This window comes from Bolinopsis microptera, chromosome 1, assembly GCF_026151205.1.
Source record: "Bolinopsis microptera isolate Bmic1 chromosome 1, MBARI_Bmic_1.0, whole genome shotgun sequence".
NCBI lineage: Eukaryota > Metazoa > Ctenophora > Tentaculata > Lobata > Bolinopsidae > Bolinopsis > Bolinopsis microptera.
In genome coordinates this window covers 21,801,367-21,819,566 of record NC_087072.1, presented here as the reverse complement: position 1 = coordinate 21,819,566, position 18,200 = coordinate 21,801,367, and the positions used below count along the sequence as shown (strand labels likewise).

At 35.8% G+C, this 18,200-nt stretch overlaps 2 protein-coding genes across 4 annotated transcripts in view; one reads left to right on the top strand and one right to left on the bottom strand.

Annotated features, from left to right (window-relative positions):
- LOC134824593 (autophagy-related protein 9A-like) overlaps positions 1-18,200 on the bottom strand; it is a 54,583-nt gene that overhangs the window by 11,908 nt on the left and 24,475 nt on the right. The window lies entirely within an intron of this gene.
- LOC134824619 (uncharacterized) overlaps positions 1-18,200 on the top strand; it is a 98,867-nt gene that overhangs the window by 65,695 nt on the left and 14,972 nt on the right. The window contains exon 8 of one of the 3 annotated variants that reach the window (XM_063836582.1): positions 13,467-13,513. The exons of the other annotated variants lie outside the window; for them this stretch is intronic. Within the exon in view, the coding sequence (XP_063692652.1) occupies positions 13,467-13,470 (4 nt within the window). The 3' untranslated portion in view covers positions 13,471-13,513. Of the gene's footprint in view, positions 1-13,466; positions 13,514-18,200 lie in introns of those variants that run through there. 3 annotated transcript variants of the gene reach the window in all.

The window sequence follows — 18,200 nt, the reverse complement described above, 5'->3', positions numbered from 1 at the left end:
CCTGTTAAAGTTATTCATATTGGCAACTTACATGACAAGGAAGTAGTTATATATCGTTAAGTATAAGGTTAGGGTTTTAGAGGATGATCAACTATTAGGGATTGGGTTAAGGATATTTCCAGAGTAAAAGGTATTGGGTAGTTGAATTTGTCGTCGAATCTAACTGATGTCCAGATGTTCATAATGTCGAGGTGTTCATCTTGTCCATCATATTCACATGTCCAATGTCCATCATATCCACATGTCCAAATGCCAACATGTCCACATGTTTATATGTCCATCATGTCCAGATTTATATCATATTCACTATTCAGATATCCATCATGTCCAGATGCCAATCTTGTCCACCATGTCCATCATGTCCATCATGTTCATCATGTCCATCTTGACCACCATGTCCATCATGTCCATCATGTCCATCATGTCCAACATATCCATCATGTCCATCATGTCCATCATGTCCATATTCAGTACAGTAGCAAGACGTGAGCTCGAGAGCAGTGTATTGATACACATGTTGAATGAATAAGTCTGGAAAAGTGCATTTAATCGGTTATGACGACCATCAAACTCCCGGCCCGGTGTAGAGTAGAAGAAGGTAACAAAAAGTGAGCTCGAGTAGTGTCATATTTTAAAATGATTTATGAATGGTGGAAAAGCGATCATGAGCGCTTATAAGCGCTTTTCAAATCCTGACTCCTGTCATTGCATCCCATGTGAATGGATGTTGAGAAAAGCACTCATAACTTTATAAGTGCTTCCTAATTCCGAGCACTCTCCCGTTCCAACCAGGTTGAGGGGTATTGAGAAAAGTGGTTATAAGCGCTCTCTAATATATTTGAAGTTTGAGGATATTGGTAAATATTAGTGACCCTACTAAATGGCACGATGATGTAAAATGTGCCACACTATAAAAACTATATAAACCCTCAATGGTTAGGATAATCGTTTCATCCTCTAGATAAACTTTGTCGCATAACGATATCTTTATCAGACAATAAGATATCGTTTAAATGCGGCCGGCAGTGAGTTGTAAACTTTGTCACACTATAAAAACGTGACGGAGTTTATATGGACCCCTTGTTGCCGTGTTTGACCAAATTTTCGAATTTCAAATTTATAGGATAGTTGCATATGACTATTATCTACATATTTAGCGACTTTTTTCCTTAAATGGTAGCACCATGTAAACTCCGTCACACATTTAAGAAATTTATATGAGGGATGTTTATGACATCCTGACAAGAAATGCCGAATAGTCTAGCATTATTTTGTGAGCTGAATGTGTTTGGAATTGTTCACATATTTCATTGTTATAGGCAAATACAAATACAGAAGGCAGAAATAGGTAAATTTATTCACATAAATTTGTATGATATCTCAACATGTGTGAAATTGAGTAAATATTAGTATACCAACTTAAACACCCTATATTACGTACTATGGATCAATTAACAATATTTCAACCATACGCCGGTCATATAAATTATTATATGGCAGTGATATGTTAACATCGGCAAAATTTCAACACCTGAACAGGGTAAAAATTTGTAAATTTCGTCACAAAAAAAATATCATAACTTTATTTGCTCCGTGTTGGCAAAATAACTAATTTATCGACATAGTGATGGTGATAAAGTAACATTATTATATACTAATTGAGGTATGATTCTTCAAAATAGGGGCAAGAAATGTAAATTTCGTCACATCAGCCATAGCATTAGTTAGATAGATTTTCTTTCATATCAACTGCCCTTATTATAGCTAGAATGGATTTATACAGGAAATATAGAAACCCATGCCCATTTTTCATCACATTGAAATTATACTGTTGGGGCAGGAAAAGTAAATTTCGTCACATTTCAGTAAATTAGTGATATCAAACTCAGCATTGTTAAACTTGGGTTCTGATTTGCTGAAAAATAACCAACCAATAATTCCTGGAAGAAAATTGAATTTTAACTGAGGTATGGTTCTTTAAAATAGGGGCAAGAAATGTAAATTTCGTCACATACGTAATTTTAGAATTTAGATAGATTTTCTTTCATATCAATAGTCCTTATTACAGTTAGAATGGATTTATACAGGAAATATAGAAACCCATGCCCATTTTTCATCACATTGAAATTATACTGTTGGGGCAGGAAAAGTAAATTTCGTCACATTTCGGTAAATTAGTGATATCAAACTCAGCATTGTTAAACTTGGGTTCTGATTTGCTGAAAAATAACCAACCAATAATTCCTGGAAGAAAATTGAATTTTAACTGAGGTATGGTTCTTTAAAATAGGGGCAAGAAATGTAAATTTCGTCACATACGTAATTTTAAAATTTAGATAGATTTTCTTTCATATCAATAGTCCTTATTATAGTTAGAATGGATTTATACAGGAAATATAGAAACCCATGCCAATTTTTCATCACATTGAAATTATACTGTTGGGGCAGAAAAAGTAAATTTCGTCACATTTCAGTAACTTAGTAAAATTAAACTCAGCATTGTTAAACTTGAGTTCTATTTTGCTAAACAATAACCAACCAATAATTCCTGGAAGAACATTGAATTCTAACAGAGGTATGGTTCTTCAAAATAGGGTCAAGAAATGTAAATTTCGTCACATACGAGTACGTCATTGTAAAATTTAGATACAATTTCTTTCACGTGAACAGTCCTAATTACAGTCCGAAATGAGTAATACAGAGATACAGGAAATATAAAAACCCCTGCCCATTTTATAATGTATGTAATATGTTAATCACAGACTATTTCATTCTATAATCATTGTTTCCAAATTTAACCTATTTATGATGTCTTATCATTTTGTGACGATGTTTACATCAACTGCCCTACACTTGAATCAACTGTATCCGTGTATCGTCCTTATATAGAGTTTTCCCGCAAAATCTAACTTATTTACGATGTCGTATCATTTTGTGACGATGTTTACATCAACTGCCCTATACTTGAATCAACTGTATCCGTGTATCGTCCTTATATAGAGTTTTCCCGCAAAATGTAACCTATTTACGATGTCGTATCATTTTGTGACGATGTTTACAACAACTGCCCTATACTTGAATAAACTGTATCCGTGTATCGTCCTTATATAGATTTTCCCCGCAAAATGTAACCTATTTACGATGTCGTATCATTTTGTGACGATGTTTACATCAACTGCCCTATACTTGAATCAACTGTATCCGTGTATCGTCCTTATATAGAGTTTTCCCGTCTTCCAAACCAAAATCAGATATAAATGATTTCGGAAATTCACCCAGAATTTCAAATTCCATATAATGTGACAGAATTTACATCATTTCCCAATAACCAAGTGCATGTATTGGCTAACTTTTCAAAACAAAATATTTTAGGGCTATGATTGGCAGAAGAACCATCAAATAATGAGTTGAAAGGGTTTTGAGGACACCTCACAGTAGAAAAGAGGTCTCGTATTCTGAGTGACAAAGTTTACGAAATATTGCCTTAAAGCCGTTCGATCCGTGCCCTTTAACCAATGTTGTATCATAATTGTTAGATTGACCTAATCTACTATATTTCAGACCAAGGAATGATAATTGGGCAGCTATGGTAAACAGTGTCACAAAAATGTGACATTTTTTACATTATAGTGCCTAAAAGCAATACATTTTATTTCTGAGCAGTGCATATGGGAGTATGGGTCACGTGGCTAATGTTCAGAACTTATGAACTCACTAGATTAATAGATGCTAAAATTAAGCCACTATCGTCGAAAACGCTATTTTAGAAATTTACCAATATCCTCAAACTTCAATTTTTTAAACACCGCTTATAATCGTTTATAAACGATTATAAGCGGTGTTTAAAAAAAGCGCTTTAGAAGCGCTTAATAAGCGATTATCAGCGCTGATCAGAAAATTGCATTTGTGGAAACTTGTCAGATACGTTTGTCAAGAAGTTTATAACCTAATCTAAAGTTTTTACAGGTTACATATGGCACAAAGTTCACACAGTTTGGACTTTAACAAACTGTAAAACAAAACATCACACTCTCCCGGGGTATCCAACATGTCAAAGGAAGTTATATTCGGTGTTAGCATTCTGATAGCGATATTTGGAACAATATCAAACAGCTTATCGCTATCTTATTTCATCGGCGTAATCAGATCTTCTTCTAAATGCCCCACAAGAATTACTGGTCGTCTGACTACAAAAATCTTCGCTGCACTGAACATATTTGATCTTATTGTAAGCGTATCATCAACATTTGCAGTTGTAGTTTATTTCTTTTTCAACAACGTCGCATGGTTAATGGAAGCAGCTGCTTTTATCTTAAGAACGTCTTTGTACGCAACTACATTTCTGACTTGTTTAGTGGCCGTAGTAAGGGCAATAAATCTGACATTCCCTCTTTATATCATAAATTGGACGGCAGTCAAAGGTTCGATTTTGGTTTATAACGTCTTCATAATAGTTTTACAGTTAGTCTATTTGCTAAGATTCATTAAGTCTATAACTATTGATATCAACACTTTGTTTGCAGTTTTCTTCAATATCGAACTTTTTATACTAGTTAGTGCGTTTCTTATAGCAGTTTTATCTAACATTATCAGTTTGGGTCAGCTTTATTTAACACAATCTGAGAAGACGACCACATGGAGAACAACAAGAAAAGCAACAGTCACGGTTGCGATAATTTCAGCTATATACTGCATCTGCAATATCACTTATATTGTCGTGGTAGGCATTACATCATACTGTATGATAACAAAAGACTATGCATTACATATGAAACTTGTTCCCGATGAACTGATGAACATTTCATACTTCATTCTACTGCCACTAAATTCTGCGTGTAACCCAGTAGTATATCTCACCAGAAAAGCCGATATGCTATCTCACCTCAGAAATTTGTTGGCGAAATTGGTAAAGAGATTGAGCGGTCCTAGGATGTAACTATGGTAACCATGTCTTGAGCCGCTATGTATTTATTAAAGTATTCAAGGAGGAAACTGCGGCATTAGTGAAGGACCACAATCTGTGATAACCCCAAGGTATTATAAGAAACTATTCTCGAGTTCCACGGCTAGGGAACACATAGTGCTACAGTGAGAAAACATGAGATACATGTTCATATTTATCTATCTACTGAGGATTTAAATATCGAGATTTCATTTATCTTTATGATTGTGTTTGTATCTTGAGTGCTTTTACAAGTACATTCTAGTGTTACAAGTAAAGTCAATCAAATAACTTCATCTGTAAAATGTTAACTACACACTAAACAGTAAACAATCATGCAATTTTTAAGAGTTTAATTCAAATTACCTGAGAACTTCAGTCTTCAGGGCCTGACATTTTTGTAATTCAATTTCACATAAGAATTAGGTTTAAAAAGAGTTTGACACTGTCCAGTAAATTCAAAAGGACGAGTTTGATCTTTGTCTGATTTATGTCTTTTTTAGGAAGCCTAATAGAATCACCGAGTTAATAAGTTCATTTGACAATCTTCTCAGCTCGTCTAATAGAATGTCAAAATGATATGTGACAGGGTAACTAATCTATACTAATAATCCCAATAAATGTGTGGGTGTGTGTGTACGTGTGTACAGGGCCGTGGCCGTGGGAGGGTTTGTTTCTACATCAGAGAAGCTCTTCCTCTGCAACGACTTGTTGCCACCCCGCTAATACCAGGCTGTACGGCAGTGTTAAACAAGGAACTGAAACCGAGGGGTTCCGTCCAGGCCATTCACACTTTGTTTCTGTCTAGTTCTGATGTACCGTCACAATAGTGACTTTAATATATAATCAAGAGTACTAGCCTGCTGATTTATCGCGGTTGTTCTCATCTGAAACTATGCTTGTTGGGATAGTATAGGAATTCTAGTTCTATAGTTGGGAATGAGGTAGTTGTCTGTTAGGTGGAGATATATTACCACGGATCCCTACTACTACCTTCATTTAGCTGAGGCAGTGTGGCTTTTATATTTACTGCACTCTACTCGGTGTCCAGATGTTACTCATTACTGTGTTACATCTTTTAGTTTTTACATAATGAAAATGTACAGCAGATCTATGTATTATGGTATACATTTATTCCTTTGATGTATTATTATGTTTGATTATGTGTGATTAAGAATAAAGGTAATTAGCTTCGAAGACAAGTGGTACGTCCAAAAGAACGGAGTGCCTACAGGTGGAAGTCTGTGTGTGCAGTTGGCCAACATAACTGTATTTTATGTAATGAACAAATGCGTTTACAGTAACACTGACATGATGAAGAGAGTCAGGACTGTAAGACGGTACATTGACGATGGTGCAGGTTTCTTCTACAGCACTGAAAGGAAATTTGACCAGTGGATTTCCGATGTAAACAAATCCTTGAAAGAATATGGGCTACTCATTGACGAATCCCAATGGAAGGAAGTTGGCAGGCCTGTGGCTTTTCTAGATATCGAGTTTTGTTTCGACCCTGAGGGAAACTTACAAACTGACCTCCATATCAAGGAAACAGATTCAAGGAGCTATCTACATTTTAGCAGTGCACATCCAAACCACATTTATAGTGGAATAGTTTACAGCCAGTGTATCAGACTCAGGAGAATAATCAACTCACAAGAACGACTGGAAACCAGATTGAGTGAATTAAGCCAAGCATTCAAGGCAGCTGCTTATCCCCTTAAAAATGGTGAACAACATTAGCAAAAAAGTTCTCAACTCAGAAAGAAACCTTGAACGAAGACCTCCCAAGGACAACACACTGAAGCCAGAGATCCTACCAATAAGGGTTGTCTCAACCTATGGAAGTGACTCTGACATTGTCACCACAGTGAAAAAGTATGAGGAGAACTTAAAGAAGACCAGAAGTTTTTGTAACCTGAGTGACTCAAAACAACAGAGTAACACCCTTGAAGAAAAGAAGAATGGCAAAAAGTTCTTCCAATTTGTCAAGAAAACAGGAAGCAACCTCAAAAGCCGGTTGGTTAAGGTGAAAGAAATAGCTCTGGGGAATAAGCATGGTCAAACAAGGCCGTGTAGAAAGAAGAACTGTGCAACGTGTGAGTCTATTGATAGTGCTACACAAATCAGCATCAATGGGAAACGGGTAAAACCAGCACCAGGTACATGCATCACTTACAACATCATATATTTGATCAGATGTAAACTGTGTGAGAAACCATACGTAGGCAAATCCACCAGAATGCTACGGGTAAGGTTTGGCGAACACAGAAGAGCATTCTACAAGATCATCAGTGGGCAAAAGGTTGACACGGATGATGACTCAAACTGCGTAGGACTCCACCTCCATATAGAGCATGGACTGACTCAGAAGGAAAATTTTAACAATAGTGTTTCAGTGTGTATCCTAGAAAATTCAAGTCCTAGTAGTTTAGATGTTAAGGAGCACCGATATATACATGCCTTAAATTCCCTCCGCCCCTCAGGAATGAATAGTACAAACCCTTTTAAGATTCCTTTATTGCATAATTGATTTTTATTTTGTCTGAGGGGCTTTCCATAAATTATTTTTTTAAATAATTGGTCCTTTTGTTGATGTTTCATATTTCACGGCAGTTTCCTTTTCAGAGTTTGAGTTTATATTTAGAAACTAACCATACTATCTTTTAGATTTATGTCACTTATGATGGCTCCGGCTGAAAGTACTATGACTCATTTTATCTAGAAGATTGTAGTTTCATTGCTTCTGAAGTAGCTATCAGTTCGCCGGTCAATGTTGGGTATAATACTCTTGTGATAAAGGTAATTATGTATGCTGTATGACATACATATTTCACACCATTTAAAGTCATCCGCTCTGGCATGGTTAGCTTAAGCTACCTTCTTTTCGTTGGCTTTTTAATCATTTGAGCGAGATACAAAGTCCTCATTTCATTTTATTTCAAAACTCTAAGTATATTTAATATTCAGTCCTGAACGTGTCATAAAGCAGCCGAGGCAAAATGTAAGTGCGGTATTATTTTGCGAATAGTGTGATTCCGCACCTGGGCCTGCCTAAATGCTTTATGTGCGGCCAATTTGGAGACAAAAACACCGCAATTAAGCTAAAAATTCGCCAAATTTGCAGGCTATTATAATACCTTACACCGAGTTTCCTGATAATGCAAGATGTACGAATCTTTATTTTAATCTATATAATATTGTAACTTCTTTGTAACATCTTCCAACACATTGTGTGGATTATCTAAAATTACTACAAACGATAATTTCATATTATATAACTATGATCGCGAGTAAAGTGACTTAATTTCAATCTGTCGAGGGATTACGATCAAGCTTGACAAGTTATTCATTTGCCAACATTCACTCTCTTTTGTTTATTAATGTCTCATTGTCTAATAATAGGAGAAACATTGTTCTATGTGTGTTTCTCGTGATTTTTCAATGTAATTCTCCTTTATTTCCGATGTTACGTCATGACAAACGTTTGACCCTAACCATAGTTGTGAGCATGTCGATCTTATTAAATTGTACACATTGGTGAAAGTACACAAATCCATTAGAAGGAATAGCGGCTGACGGTGCGATAAAGTGCGGTGATAAGTCAATAGTGCAAATCCGGAATCCGCACCCACCGCACCGATATATTGTCTCTGTAAAGCAGCACAATTAAAATGGCGCCGTACAGTCATTAATAAGCACTGAAGCTACTCTCCAGATAATCATGCAAATTGTTATTATATGTATAGAGTCCTAATTCAAACTACCTGGCAACCTCAAGGCGTGGCTTCGTTGTTACCAACTGTTGCATAAAGATTCGGCAACAAATTAATTCTAAAGAACGCGATGGATGCAGATAAGTGGTAGCTCAGTCATGCATATTTAGCTAACTTGTTACAAAGTAAGTGGGTTCTTAGTCACGCATATTTAGCTAACTTGGGGGTCGTTCACATATTACGTAATCACTTTTTGGACAATTTTTAACCCCCCCCTGGCCCTCCCCCCTCCGTAATCAGTTTTACACATAGCTATTGTGTCAAAATTACAGTGGTGTTACAATCATTTTGAAACCCCCCTCGGCTGATATATGTGAACGACCCCTTGTTACAATGTAAGTGGTAGTTCAGTAATGAACATTTAGCTAACTTATTTCTCAGTCATACACATTTAACTAATTTATTGCAAATATGTGTATTTTTGGAATCTGAATCAGTTGGCGAATGACGTGTTGATTGGCATTGTCTCATTTGAAGTTTGTTTTATTATAAATTATTTATATATAATATCTAAATTTGTTCTTAACTTAACCGCCATATCGGAGTGACTTTACTTTTCTTAGGTTCTGCAAAACTGATACTTTAATACCTTCAACACCGCTAAGTACTATATAATTATAACAACTAAATTGAGGAAGCGATGTAGAACAGTCGATATTTTGGTTGGTTTTGGTTTATAGAGCTACACGCCACGTATGTCCAGGTTCATTATAATACATAATGTAGTACTTCTGGGCAATGAGCTTGGTTGTGGGACACACTCAACTAGGGAAGCTGAGAGGCCTCAAATCAAGTCTCATTAAAGAGATATCATCAGAGTGTGAACCACTGCCAGACTAACCTGTGATTAGAGTTTGCGAGGCTCTATGAGTGTGACAGAGTGTCTTCTTTGTCCTATCCTTTGTCCGTGATGCTGGTAACAGTCGATACATATAGTCGATACATTTAATGTTGCCAGACTCCGTTCCTTGCAGCCCGCTAGTTTTACTGCCTCTTAATATGTGATATTCAGCAGCTTACAAAGACGTAGTATCGCTCTTTTTTAAATTTGATAATAAGCTTACTCTCCTCTAACATTAATGAAACATGGTGTAATCCAATCAAATCCCTCGTGTTAAACCAATAAGTCATCAAAATGATATCAAGTGATCACCACTTTGCACTCGTTCATTATCATTAAAGATTTTTAAAAAGATTTATCTTCGATAGCTTGTATACAGTAGTGATATCTAATAAGATTATGCAATACTAGTGTAACCCGTGCCTACGGCCGGGACTTCAATATCACAGTTTAATTGCAAAAGTATAAACGGCGAAAAAGTTAAAACGGTGCAGAAGTATGAACTCGCTCAGTCCAAACCGGCCGCATTAAAGTAAATTTAATTCTGAGCCCCCAAAACTTATAGGCTGGAGTAATTAAAAGACTTGATGTAGAGCTCACACAGCACACTATATCCTTCATTATACAATTAGTTATTAGACCCCTGATTATAATGTATCTTGAGACATGGCATAATGTTTTCAGCTCTTTACTTATCTCCTTCGATAATAACTATTAGTATTATCATTAGCGGGGGATGAAACCCGACTGAACTCAGAAAATAGAAATACATCCTTACAAACTCAAAATTAGCAATTCATGAAGCATCTACTCTAATTATTGTAGACTAGAAACCCGCTAGTCGACAGCTTTGTTCGAGGAAATTTACAAAATCATTTATGTTTAAATTTCTATAATCTCTTCACCATTTAGCTCTGAGCTCTTTCCTGTAGAAAGTATGGATTTTATTTGAAATTGACGACAAAGTTATAAGTATTCGAATTCCCTAATCAATACCTTTTACCGCATCAAAAATTGTAATCCACAAACCCAACAAGTAAGTATCAATATTATAGGTCACCATTGTGACTGTTCATTTGACTGTTTTAAAAAGCATTATCTTAGTAGTGGTATACGGTACTAAAAAAGCATACTGTGTACGGCTACGCGTGACCACACATTTATTCAGTCGGCGCAGCAAATACGGGCAAAGTAGAACCGCTCAGTAACCCATAGTGAAATTTAATTGGGAACGGCGGCGTTTAAATTATGGTCAACACCATTTGCCTTTATCAATGAATTTGCCAAGATTTATTATCTTGAGACATCAATAAAGTATCAATCATTAAATTATTCTTGAAATTAACATTAATTACAACGATACCGCGAACAGAATAAAACATTTAAAATCAAACATTGCATCAAAAGTTTGTATAAGTCTGTAACAAACCCAGGTCGTACACCTTTGTTAGAAATTTAAAATTCATTTTGTGAAATTTTAACATCTCTTTCCGAAGCTCTAGCTTTTTGCTATAGCGTGAGACGGTAAATGTGCAGTCATGACGTATCATAAAGCATAACAACACGCGTTGCTAAACTGTGTTGCTCGTGCAATGTTTTGACGCAACGGCGCAGGTAACCTTTGATGAAATAACGACATTATTCTAACATTTATTTTACCTCAGTTACGACGTTAATCATAAAAAATCTAAGGCCTAAATCAAAATTCTAACAATGCTATATCCTATTCCTATCCTTTTTTTACAACCCTGCTCAAAATGGCGAAAAATCTACAAATTTACATTGTGTAATCAGTTTTATTATTTATTGATGGTAACTTGGTGTCTGGTTAATCCGGGTAGTACTGTAGAATTATAGGGCAGTTCTACTGGAAATTGTACCGTTACATATTAAATATTTATACTTTATCGAAGAGAAACACCTCTCTTGAAAATACAATTAGGACTCTTTAGCTTAGACTAATTGTACTTACTTCCTTATATAACATAATCAATAATCATTCATCAATAAAAGTAATGTATTTTAGCTTTAACGAATCCGTCATTTTGTCAAGATCTGTAATATCACTTATATATGGTGGAACCAATCACAGCAACGTATTTCTGATTAGGTCTCCAGCATTCGAACAATCTCATCACTCATCACTCATGCGTAGCATCATAGCACTTCTGATTAATATTATAATAGAAAGTTAAATATAAAACGACAAGTTTTAGATGTAAATGGCACTAATCTTAAAGACAGATCCGCTTTTCATGTCGATCATCAAGTGGTCAGAGGATTGCTTAAAGAGCATAGTCCAAACCCAGGATGCACGACATAAAGAATTTGTTTTAACTTGTTTGTATGAAAAGCATCAATAGTACATAATATCGCTAGTAACGAACCAACGATTATTCATAAAACCCAGGGGATGTTCACTCATATAATTGTCTACACGTCTTAACCTGCATAGATTTTATGCAGCATTTATCTGCAATGACCTACCGGATGAAAGAACCAATTACGATGCAAGGCGTTCAAGTTTAAGAAACTGAAGGGCTGTTTTGTTTGAGCGCCTCGTCGATTAGGGGTCGTTCACATATTACGTAATCAGCCGAGGGGGGAGGGGGTTCCCAAATTGATAACGGGGGGGGGGGGGGGGGGGGGGGGGGGGGGGGGGGGGTGGGAGTCTCAGCGGTACCACAATATTTTGGGTTGGTATCCCCTTCTGAGGTTGTTATTACGTAATCACATATTACGTGATCACTGAGGGAGGGGTTTCTAAGTGATCCCTATTGGCTGACTACGTAATGTACAGATCTGTCCCATTATAAGCTGCTCTGACATAAAGGAAGTATGACAATATTTAAATGAATCCCGCTTGTTGAACTCATAAGTCGCCCAAATGCTTACCATTTTATCCTTTTCATGGCAAAGTCTCATAGTTTGATGAGGTCCTCGACAATCGACATCTATCTTATGTATATTGTATACTGCATATTTATAATATTGATGTATTCATATTCATTATTCATACAAGCAAGGTTTAATTATGAATTATAAAAGGCTACCTCCTCATGTGATAAGATTAAGCAGCAACGTAACAATGCAATTTTTTTAGAAATTTTTATATAACAGTGGTCCACTCAGCCTACTTGAATGTTCTATTTTGAGGTTACTAAATATTAAATAAGGCACCTTTTGGTATGTCAATGAATTATAATTATTTTTTATCTAAATAGCCGAAGTACACTGAGCAGGTGTTTTGAGTTTCACTTGGCAGGGCCATTACGGGAACCATATCGTAAATTATCTTAATTCTGAAAGTATCTTGTAGGTGAAAGGTCACAATGAGAGGTAAACAAAGAGCGATTTGTCAAAGAAATAAATATAAATGTATTTGAAGTGTAGTTAAAAAATGCTTTTATTTCAACTCGTCTTTAATCACTTGTTATCAATGAGTGCTGATCACTTCGTGATCTTCAGTGCCATCATTATAGGACATCATTAGTATTCAGAGACCCCCTTCCCTGCACATCAACCCGAACATACAATAGCATTTTACTAATTTTTCATCTCTAAATTGATCAGAATTTATCTTTACTAGATGACCCTGGTCATTAGAAACACCCCTAAAAATTCGTTTTTTGACACAAAATTTTATAGTTCTGTAATTTCTTTTCTGCATTTGATTTTTGGTATGCGTATAGAAAATTGATACGGCTTTAAAATGAGATGTTCGGCGACCTCCTAGCTCACTCACTAGACTCAGTAGGAGTGATTGAACTGCGAGGGGCAATTGAGGCTAACGAATTAGCCTCATCACTTTTCAGAAAGAACTTTCTCATGTTACGTCCGTGATATCAAAGTTGCAATTATAATCCATAGTGATTATACTTGATCAAGATCTAAGCTTTAAATATTCTAGGTGAAAATGAGGCTAACCACCTTTTGAGAGGGAGAAATGAGGCTAACAAGTAAACTTTTGTGTATATTTTCGAGCAGGTTCGGTATTGTGGCTATCTAATGTGTCAACAATAAAGATTGATTCATCCTCTTCGAGCTCAACATTTTAGAAATCGACGAGTCTACTTGTAGGAGGCCAAAATGAGGCTAATAAACAATTCGAAAACAGGTTATAGATCCACTGATAAACTTGTTATTGTAGCCCGCAGGTTATTGAGACTTTATCATAACTTATGTGAGGTTGGATTGAGGCTACCCTCTCTCCGGGAGGCGAAATTGGGGCTAACAGATTAAAAAATTAAATCTTACAAATCTTAAATAAAAGCATTTAACATTAAAACTATCACTTGCTAAATATCATAATAAGCGTGACAGAAGTTAGCCTCAATCTCACCTCCCAAAACTCATGTCAGGTTAGTATATGATCGCCGACTATTCATGAATACAGGTTCTAGACAGAAACAATTTGAAAGGCTAGTTCGAAGAAACAGTAGAACAAATAATGAACAAAACCTTGATAGTTAGCCTTATTTTACCCTCCATCAAAAGACAGAAAGTGTAGGTGGAGTCTACCATCGACCTAAATCCATATAATGTATACCAGGTCAAAGGATAGTTTAAAGGACGTTATTGTTCAAACATAATTCAAAAATTAGAAATAATCTGATAGCCTCACTTAACCCTCCATTAAAAAATTTCCCTCTTCTCTTCGGATTCTGAAAGAGTTCGATCTGATGAATCGATTAATCACGTTTAAAATGTTATTGCATGCATGGAAGCTGTAATTAGAAAACAAAATGTAATATGACTCGTTATAGCATCAATTTGCCCTCGACTAAATGCTTCAAAAATTGTATTAATCGAAACTCAATTAGTTGAACTATAGACATGTGAAATATCATATGCCTATCTTAAAAGTTCTTCCTGTGACAATCTTCTAAAGTTACATTGGGAAAAACGTGGTCCATCTCGTGCGAACTTTCCTAATGACCAGGGTCAGATCGTATTGTTGCTCTATAATATTTGAGTAGATTTCGTTACCAAAATATCATCGTACTTTAAACTCATCTTTTGTCTAGTTTAATTGAGTGACAAATGATACATGATCGAATGTTTTCCTATATTAAAGTCACTATTGTGACGGTACATTCCTTTTTTATTGTTTAATCCGGATTGAAATATTGTTTATGAGTCGCATGGTTGTATGCAATGTATTCTTGTGTGAATTTGTATTGATCCCGTTTGATGCGACAAGGAAAATGCTCTTATCAGGAAAGGAATTACTCAACGTTTCAATGTTACAGCATCGTATTCATGATCTAAAAACATTTCTATCAGAAATTCAAAACGTAAAAACATATATCTGAGGCAAAATTGGTGTACAATTATTTACTTTTTTGTTATATAAATTATAAATATATATATGCACAATACATCTTGCATTACACTTTGCGGTAGAGAGCCGAAGTACTATTACTAAAAAGGGTAAGCAGATAAAAGTCATAATTGCTTTGAACTACTTGATTTAAGCGGCAGGGGGTGGTCTTTATAAATTTTCTCTCGAAATTCATTTTATAGTTAGTTCTGATAGAGGGGAGTGATATCTATCATAATTCTGCTTTTGGTCCCATGGAAAAATGTTGTTTCTAGCCGAAGTTATTGCCGGTCAAAGGTCAGCGCTCATGTGTAATTGTATTGCGCGCCCTAAAAATCGAGTCTAAAAGTAAAAATCTATCTTCTCCTACATTTTTTGAGCCATCACCTTGAAACATTCAGGATATAATTACACATAAGCGCTGACCTTTGACCGGCGATAACTTCGACTAGGAACAATATTTTTCTATGGGACCAAAAGCAGCAGATAGATATCAGTCTCTTCCATCAGAAACAACTATGAAATCAATTTCGAGTGAAATTTCATAAAGACCCCCTGCCCCCTTAAGTAATAGAGGCATTCCATTTGTAACTACAGCAGATTTGCAAAGTTTAAGAATATCACCCTCTGATAGAGGAGGATGGAAGAGATTTCTTTTGTTCAAGCTACTTATCAGATCTTTAAGATGTTTATTTATGTTCTATTTTTGATTTGAATAAAGATATATAATTATTTATTATTCGGTCGGTGTATGTGTTAGTTACTTCTTTTACACACAGAATGTTTGCAAAGCTCATAATAAAGGTTTTTGAGTTATAAACTTTACAGTAACACACTGCTGAGTACTGGTTACACCCACCAGTAGCAATTGATCACGTGTACCAGCTTTGTGTGAAATGTCAATTGGCTGCTGGAATGCGGTTTGTTGCTCTCTGTGGATTTCAACGTACAGTTATTGTTCGCAAGCGACAATGGCAGTAAGACACTAGTTTTAAAAGTTAATTAATTAGTTTTTAACTATTTCAAGCTCATTAAAACTCTTCGCAAGTTATGGCAGAACAACAAGCACAAAACATGGACAATCGCAGCGAGATGTAAGACACATTCTACAAATTCTGCACCTGAGATCTAACAACCAACATGGGAACTGATCAATCCCACCCAGAGGCAGGGGTATCCGACATGTCGAAGGAAGTTATATTCGTTGTTAGCGTTTTTATAGCGATATTTGGGACCATATCAAACAGCTTATCGCTGAATTATTTCATCGGCTCGATCAGATCTACTCCTAAAGTTCAGAGTGGAAATACTCTTCGTCTGACAACGAAACTCTTCGCTGCACTGAACATATTTGATCTTATTGTAAGCGTGTCATCAACATTTGTAGTCGTAGTTTATTTCTTTTTCAAAAACATCCGATGGTTAACGGAAGTAGCTGCTTTTATTTTACGAACGTCGTTGTACGCAACTACATTTCTAACTTGTTTATTGGCCGTAGTTAGGACAATAAATTTGACATTCCCTCTTTATATCATAAATTGGACGGCAGTCAAAGGTTCGATTTTGGTTTATAACGTCATCATAATAGTTTTACAGTTAGTCTATTTTCTGAAATTCATTAAGTCTATAACTATTCATATCGACACTTTGCTTGCAGTTTTTTTCAATATCGAACTTTTTATTCTAGTTGCCATGTTTATTATAGTAGTTTTAGCTAGCGTTATAAGCTTGGAAACGCTTTTTGTGTCACAGAGGCTGACAGCAAGTTGGAAAAGAAAAGCAACAGTCACAATTGTGATAATTTCAGCTATATACTGCATCTGCAATATCACTTATATTGTCGTGGTAGGTATTACATCATACTGTATGATAACAAAAGACCTTGCATTACATAAGAAACTTGTTCCCGATGAACTGATGAACATTTCATACTTCATTCTTCTACCACTAAATTCTGCGTGTAACCCAGTGGTCTACATGAACAGGAGAGCCGACATGCGGTCTTACGTGGGAACGTTGTCAGTGAGATTGATAGACAGTTTCCGTGGAATGAGATTAGATATCAATGAAGATTCATGTAGAGTAGAGGCTGCAATGATAGACAATACTAATAGAGTCTGATTATATCGTGAACATCAGCAAGCTTGTATCACAATTCACACGGCGCTGTTATTACTCCGAGAAAGGACTCTGAAACAAAGGACTCTGAAACAAGCCGACACTTTAAAACAAGTTTGAACAAAGAGCAACTTTACTCTTCAGATTGTGAACGATTAATGTGATCTTGGTACTCATAGGAGGCCATACCGGCGTCCAGCACTGCACACCAAGTGTACACTGGTCACTGTATAGCTAGTAGGTTATTGTGGTTATATGGGAGCGTGTTGTTTAGCTATTTGTTTTCTTCTTTCAGTGTTTGTTGATCTGTGTATCACTCTTTAGCTTCAAGAAATATTATATATTACTAATGCTGTTGTAAATTGTAATTGTTGTTTCCCTGATCATAGAAAAATTGCAATATACTTTTGAACGTCTCAAATATTTAAACAAGTTGCCGTTCATACCTGGATAGGATTTAATCTAGTCTTACGAGATTAATTCTCTGTAGACATCAGTGTGCGGAATTGTAAATTCTTCTTGCCTTCATAGTTGTGAATTTGGCAACTATGTTTTTTATTTATTGTTCAATGTTCATTAGATAGTGATGAGTACATGAAATCAAATACCTTACTCGATTATTATGACCGGGATAAAGTGGCGGGTTTAGGGTAATTTCGCCATATTTTTCCCGAACCACATTTTCACCGGTCGTTAATAAACCCGCCGTCTCAGCTTTTAGGGTTTCCAAGGGGTATGGGTGCTCATATTTTATCGTTGTCTTATATTCAATAAAGAAGACTATTGGGACACTTGTTGTAGGTTTTTCGACTTCATTTGGATAAAATTGCAAAAAATCACCTTTTTGCCCAATTCTTGTCATATATCCTTATTGTCAAAGTTGATTTAAATAGGCCAATTTTTAATTTCTTAGATCTCTACATAATGAAATAGGACTCAAAGTAAAAGTAATAGTTAAATTAAAACTTGAATTAATTAAAACTGTCAATAACATGAAGGGCATGAATCAGTTTCATCAGTCATTTATTCATAATTCTAAACAATGTGAACGATGGGGGGGGGGGGGGGTGATGAAAGGGATGATCCAGATGAAGATATCGAAGATGATTACAACTTATTGGAAGACTAAACAGCTCTCCCTTTATCTTAACTAGCAGGAACCCGTCTAACCCTAAAATGGTGTCAAGACTCAAAAGACTAAAA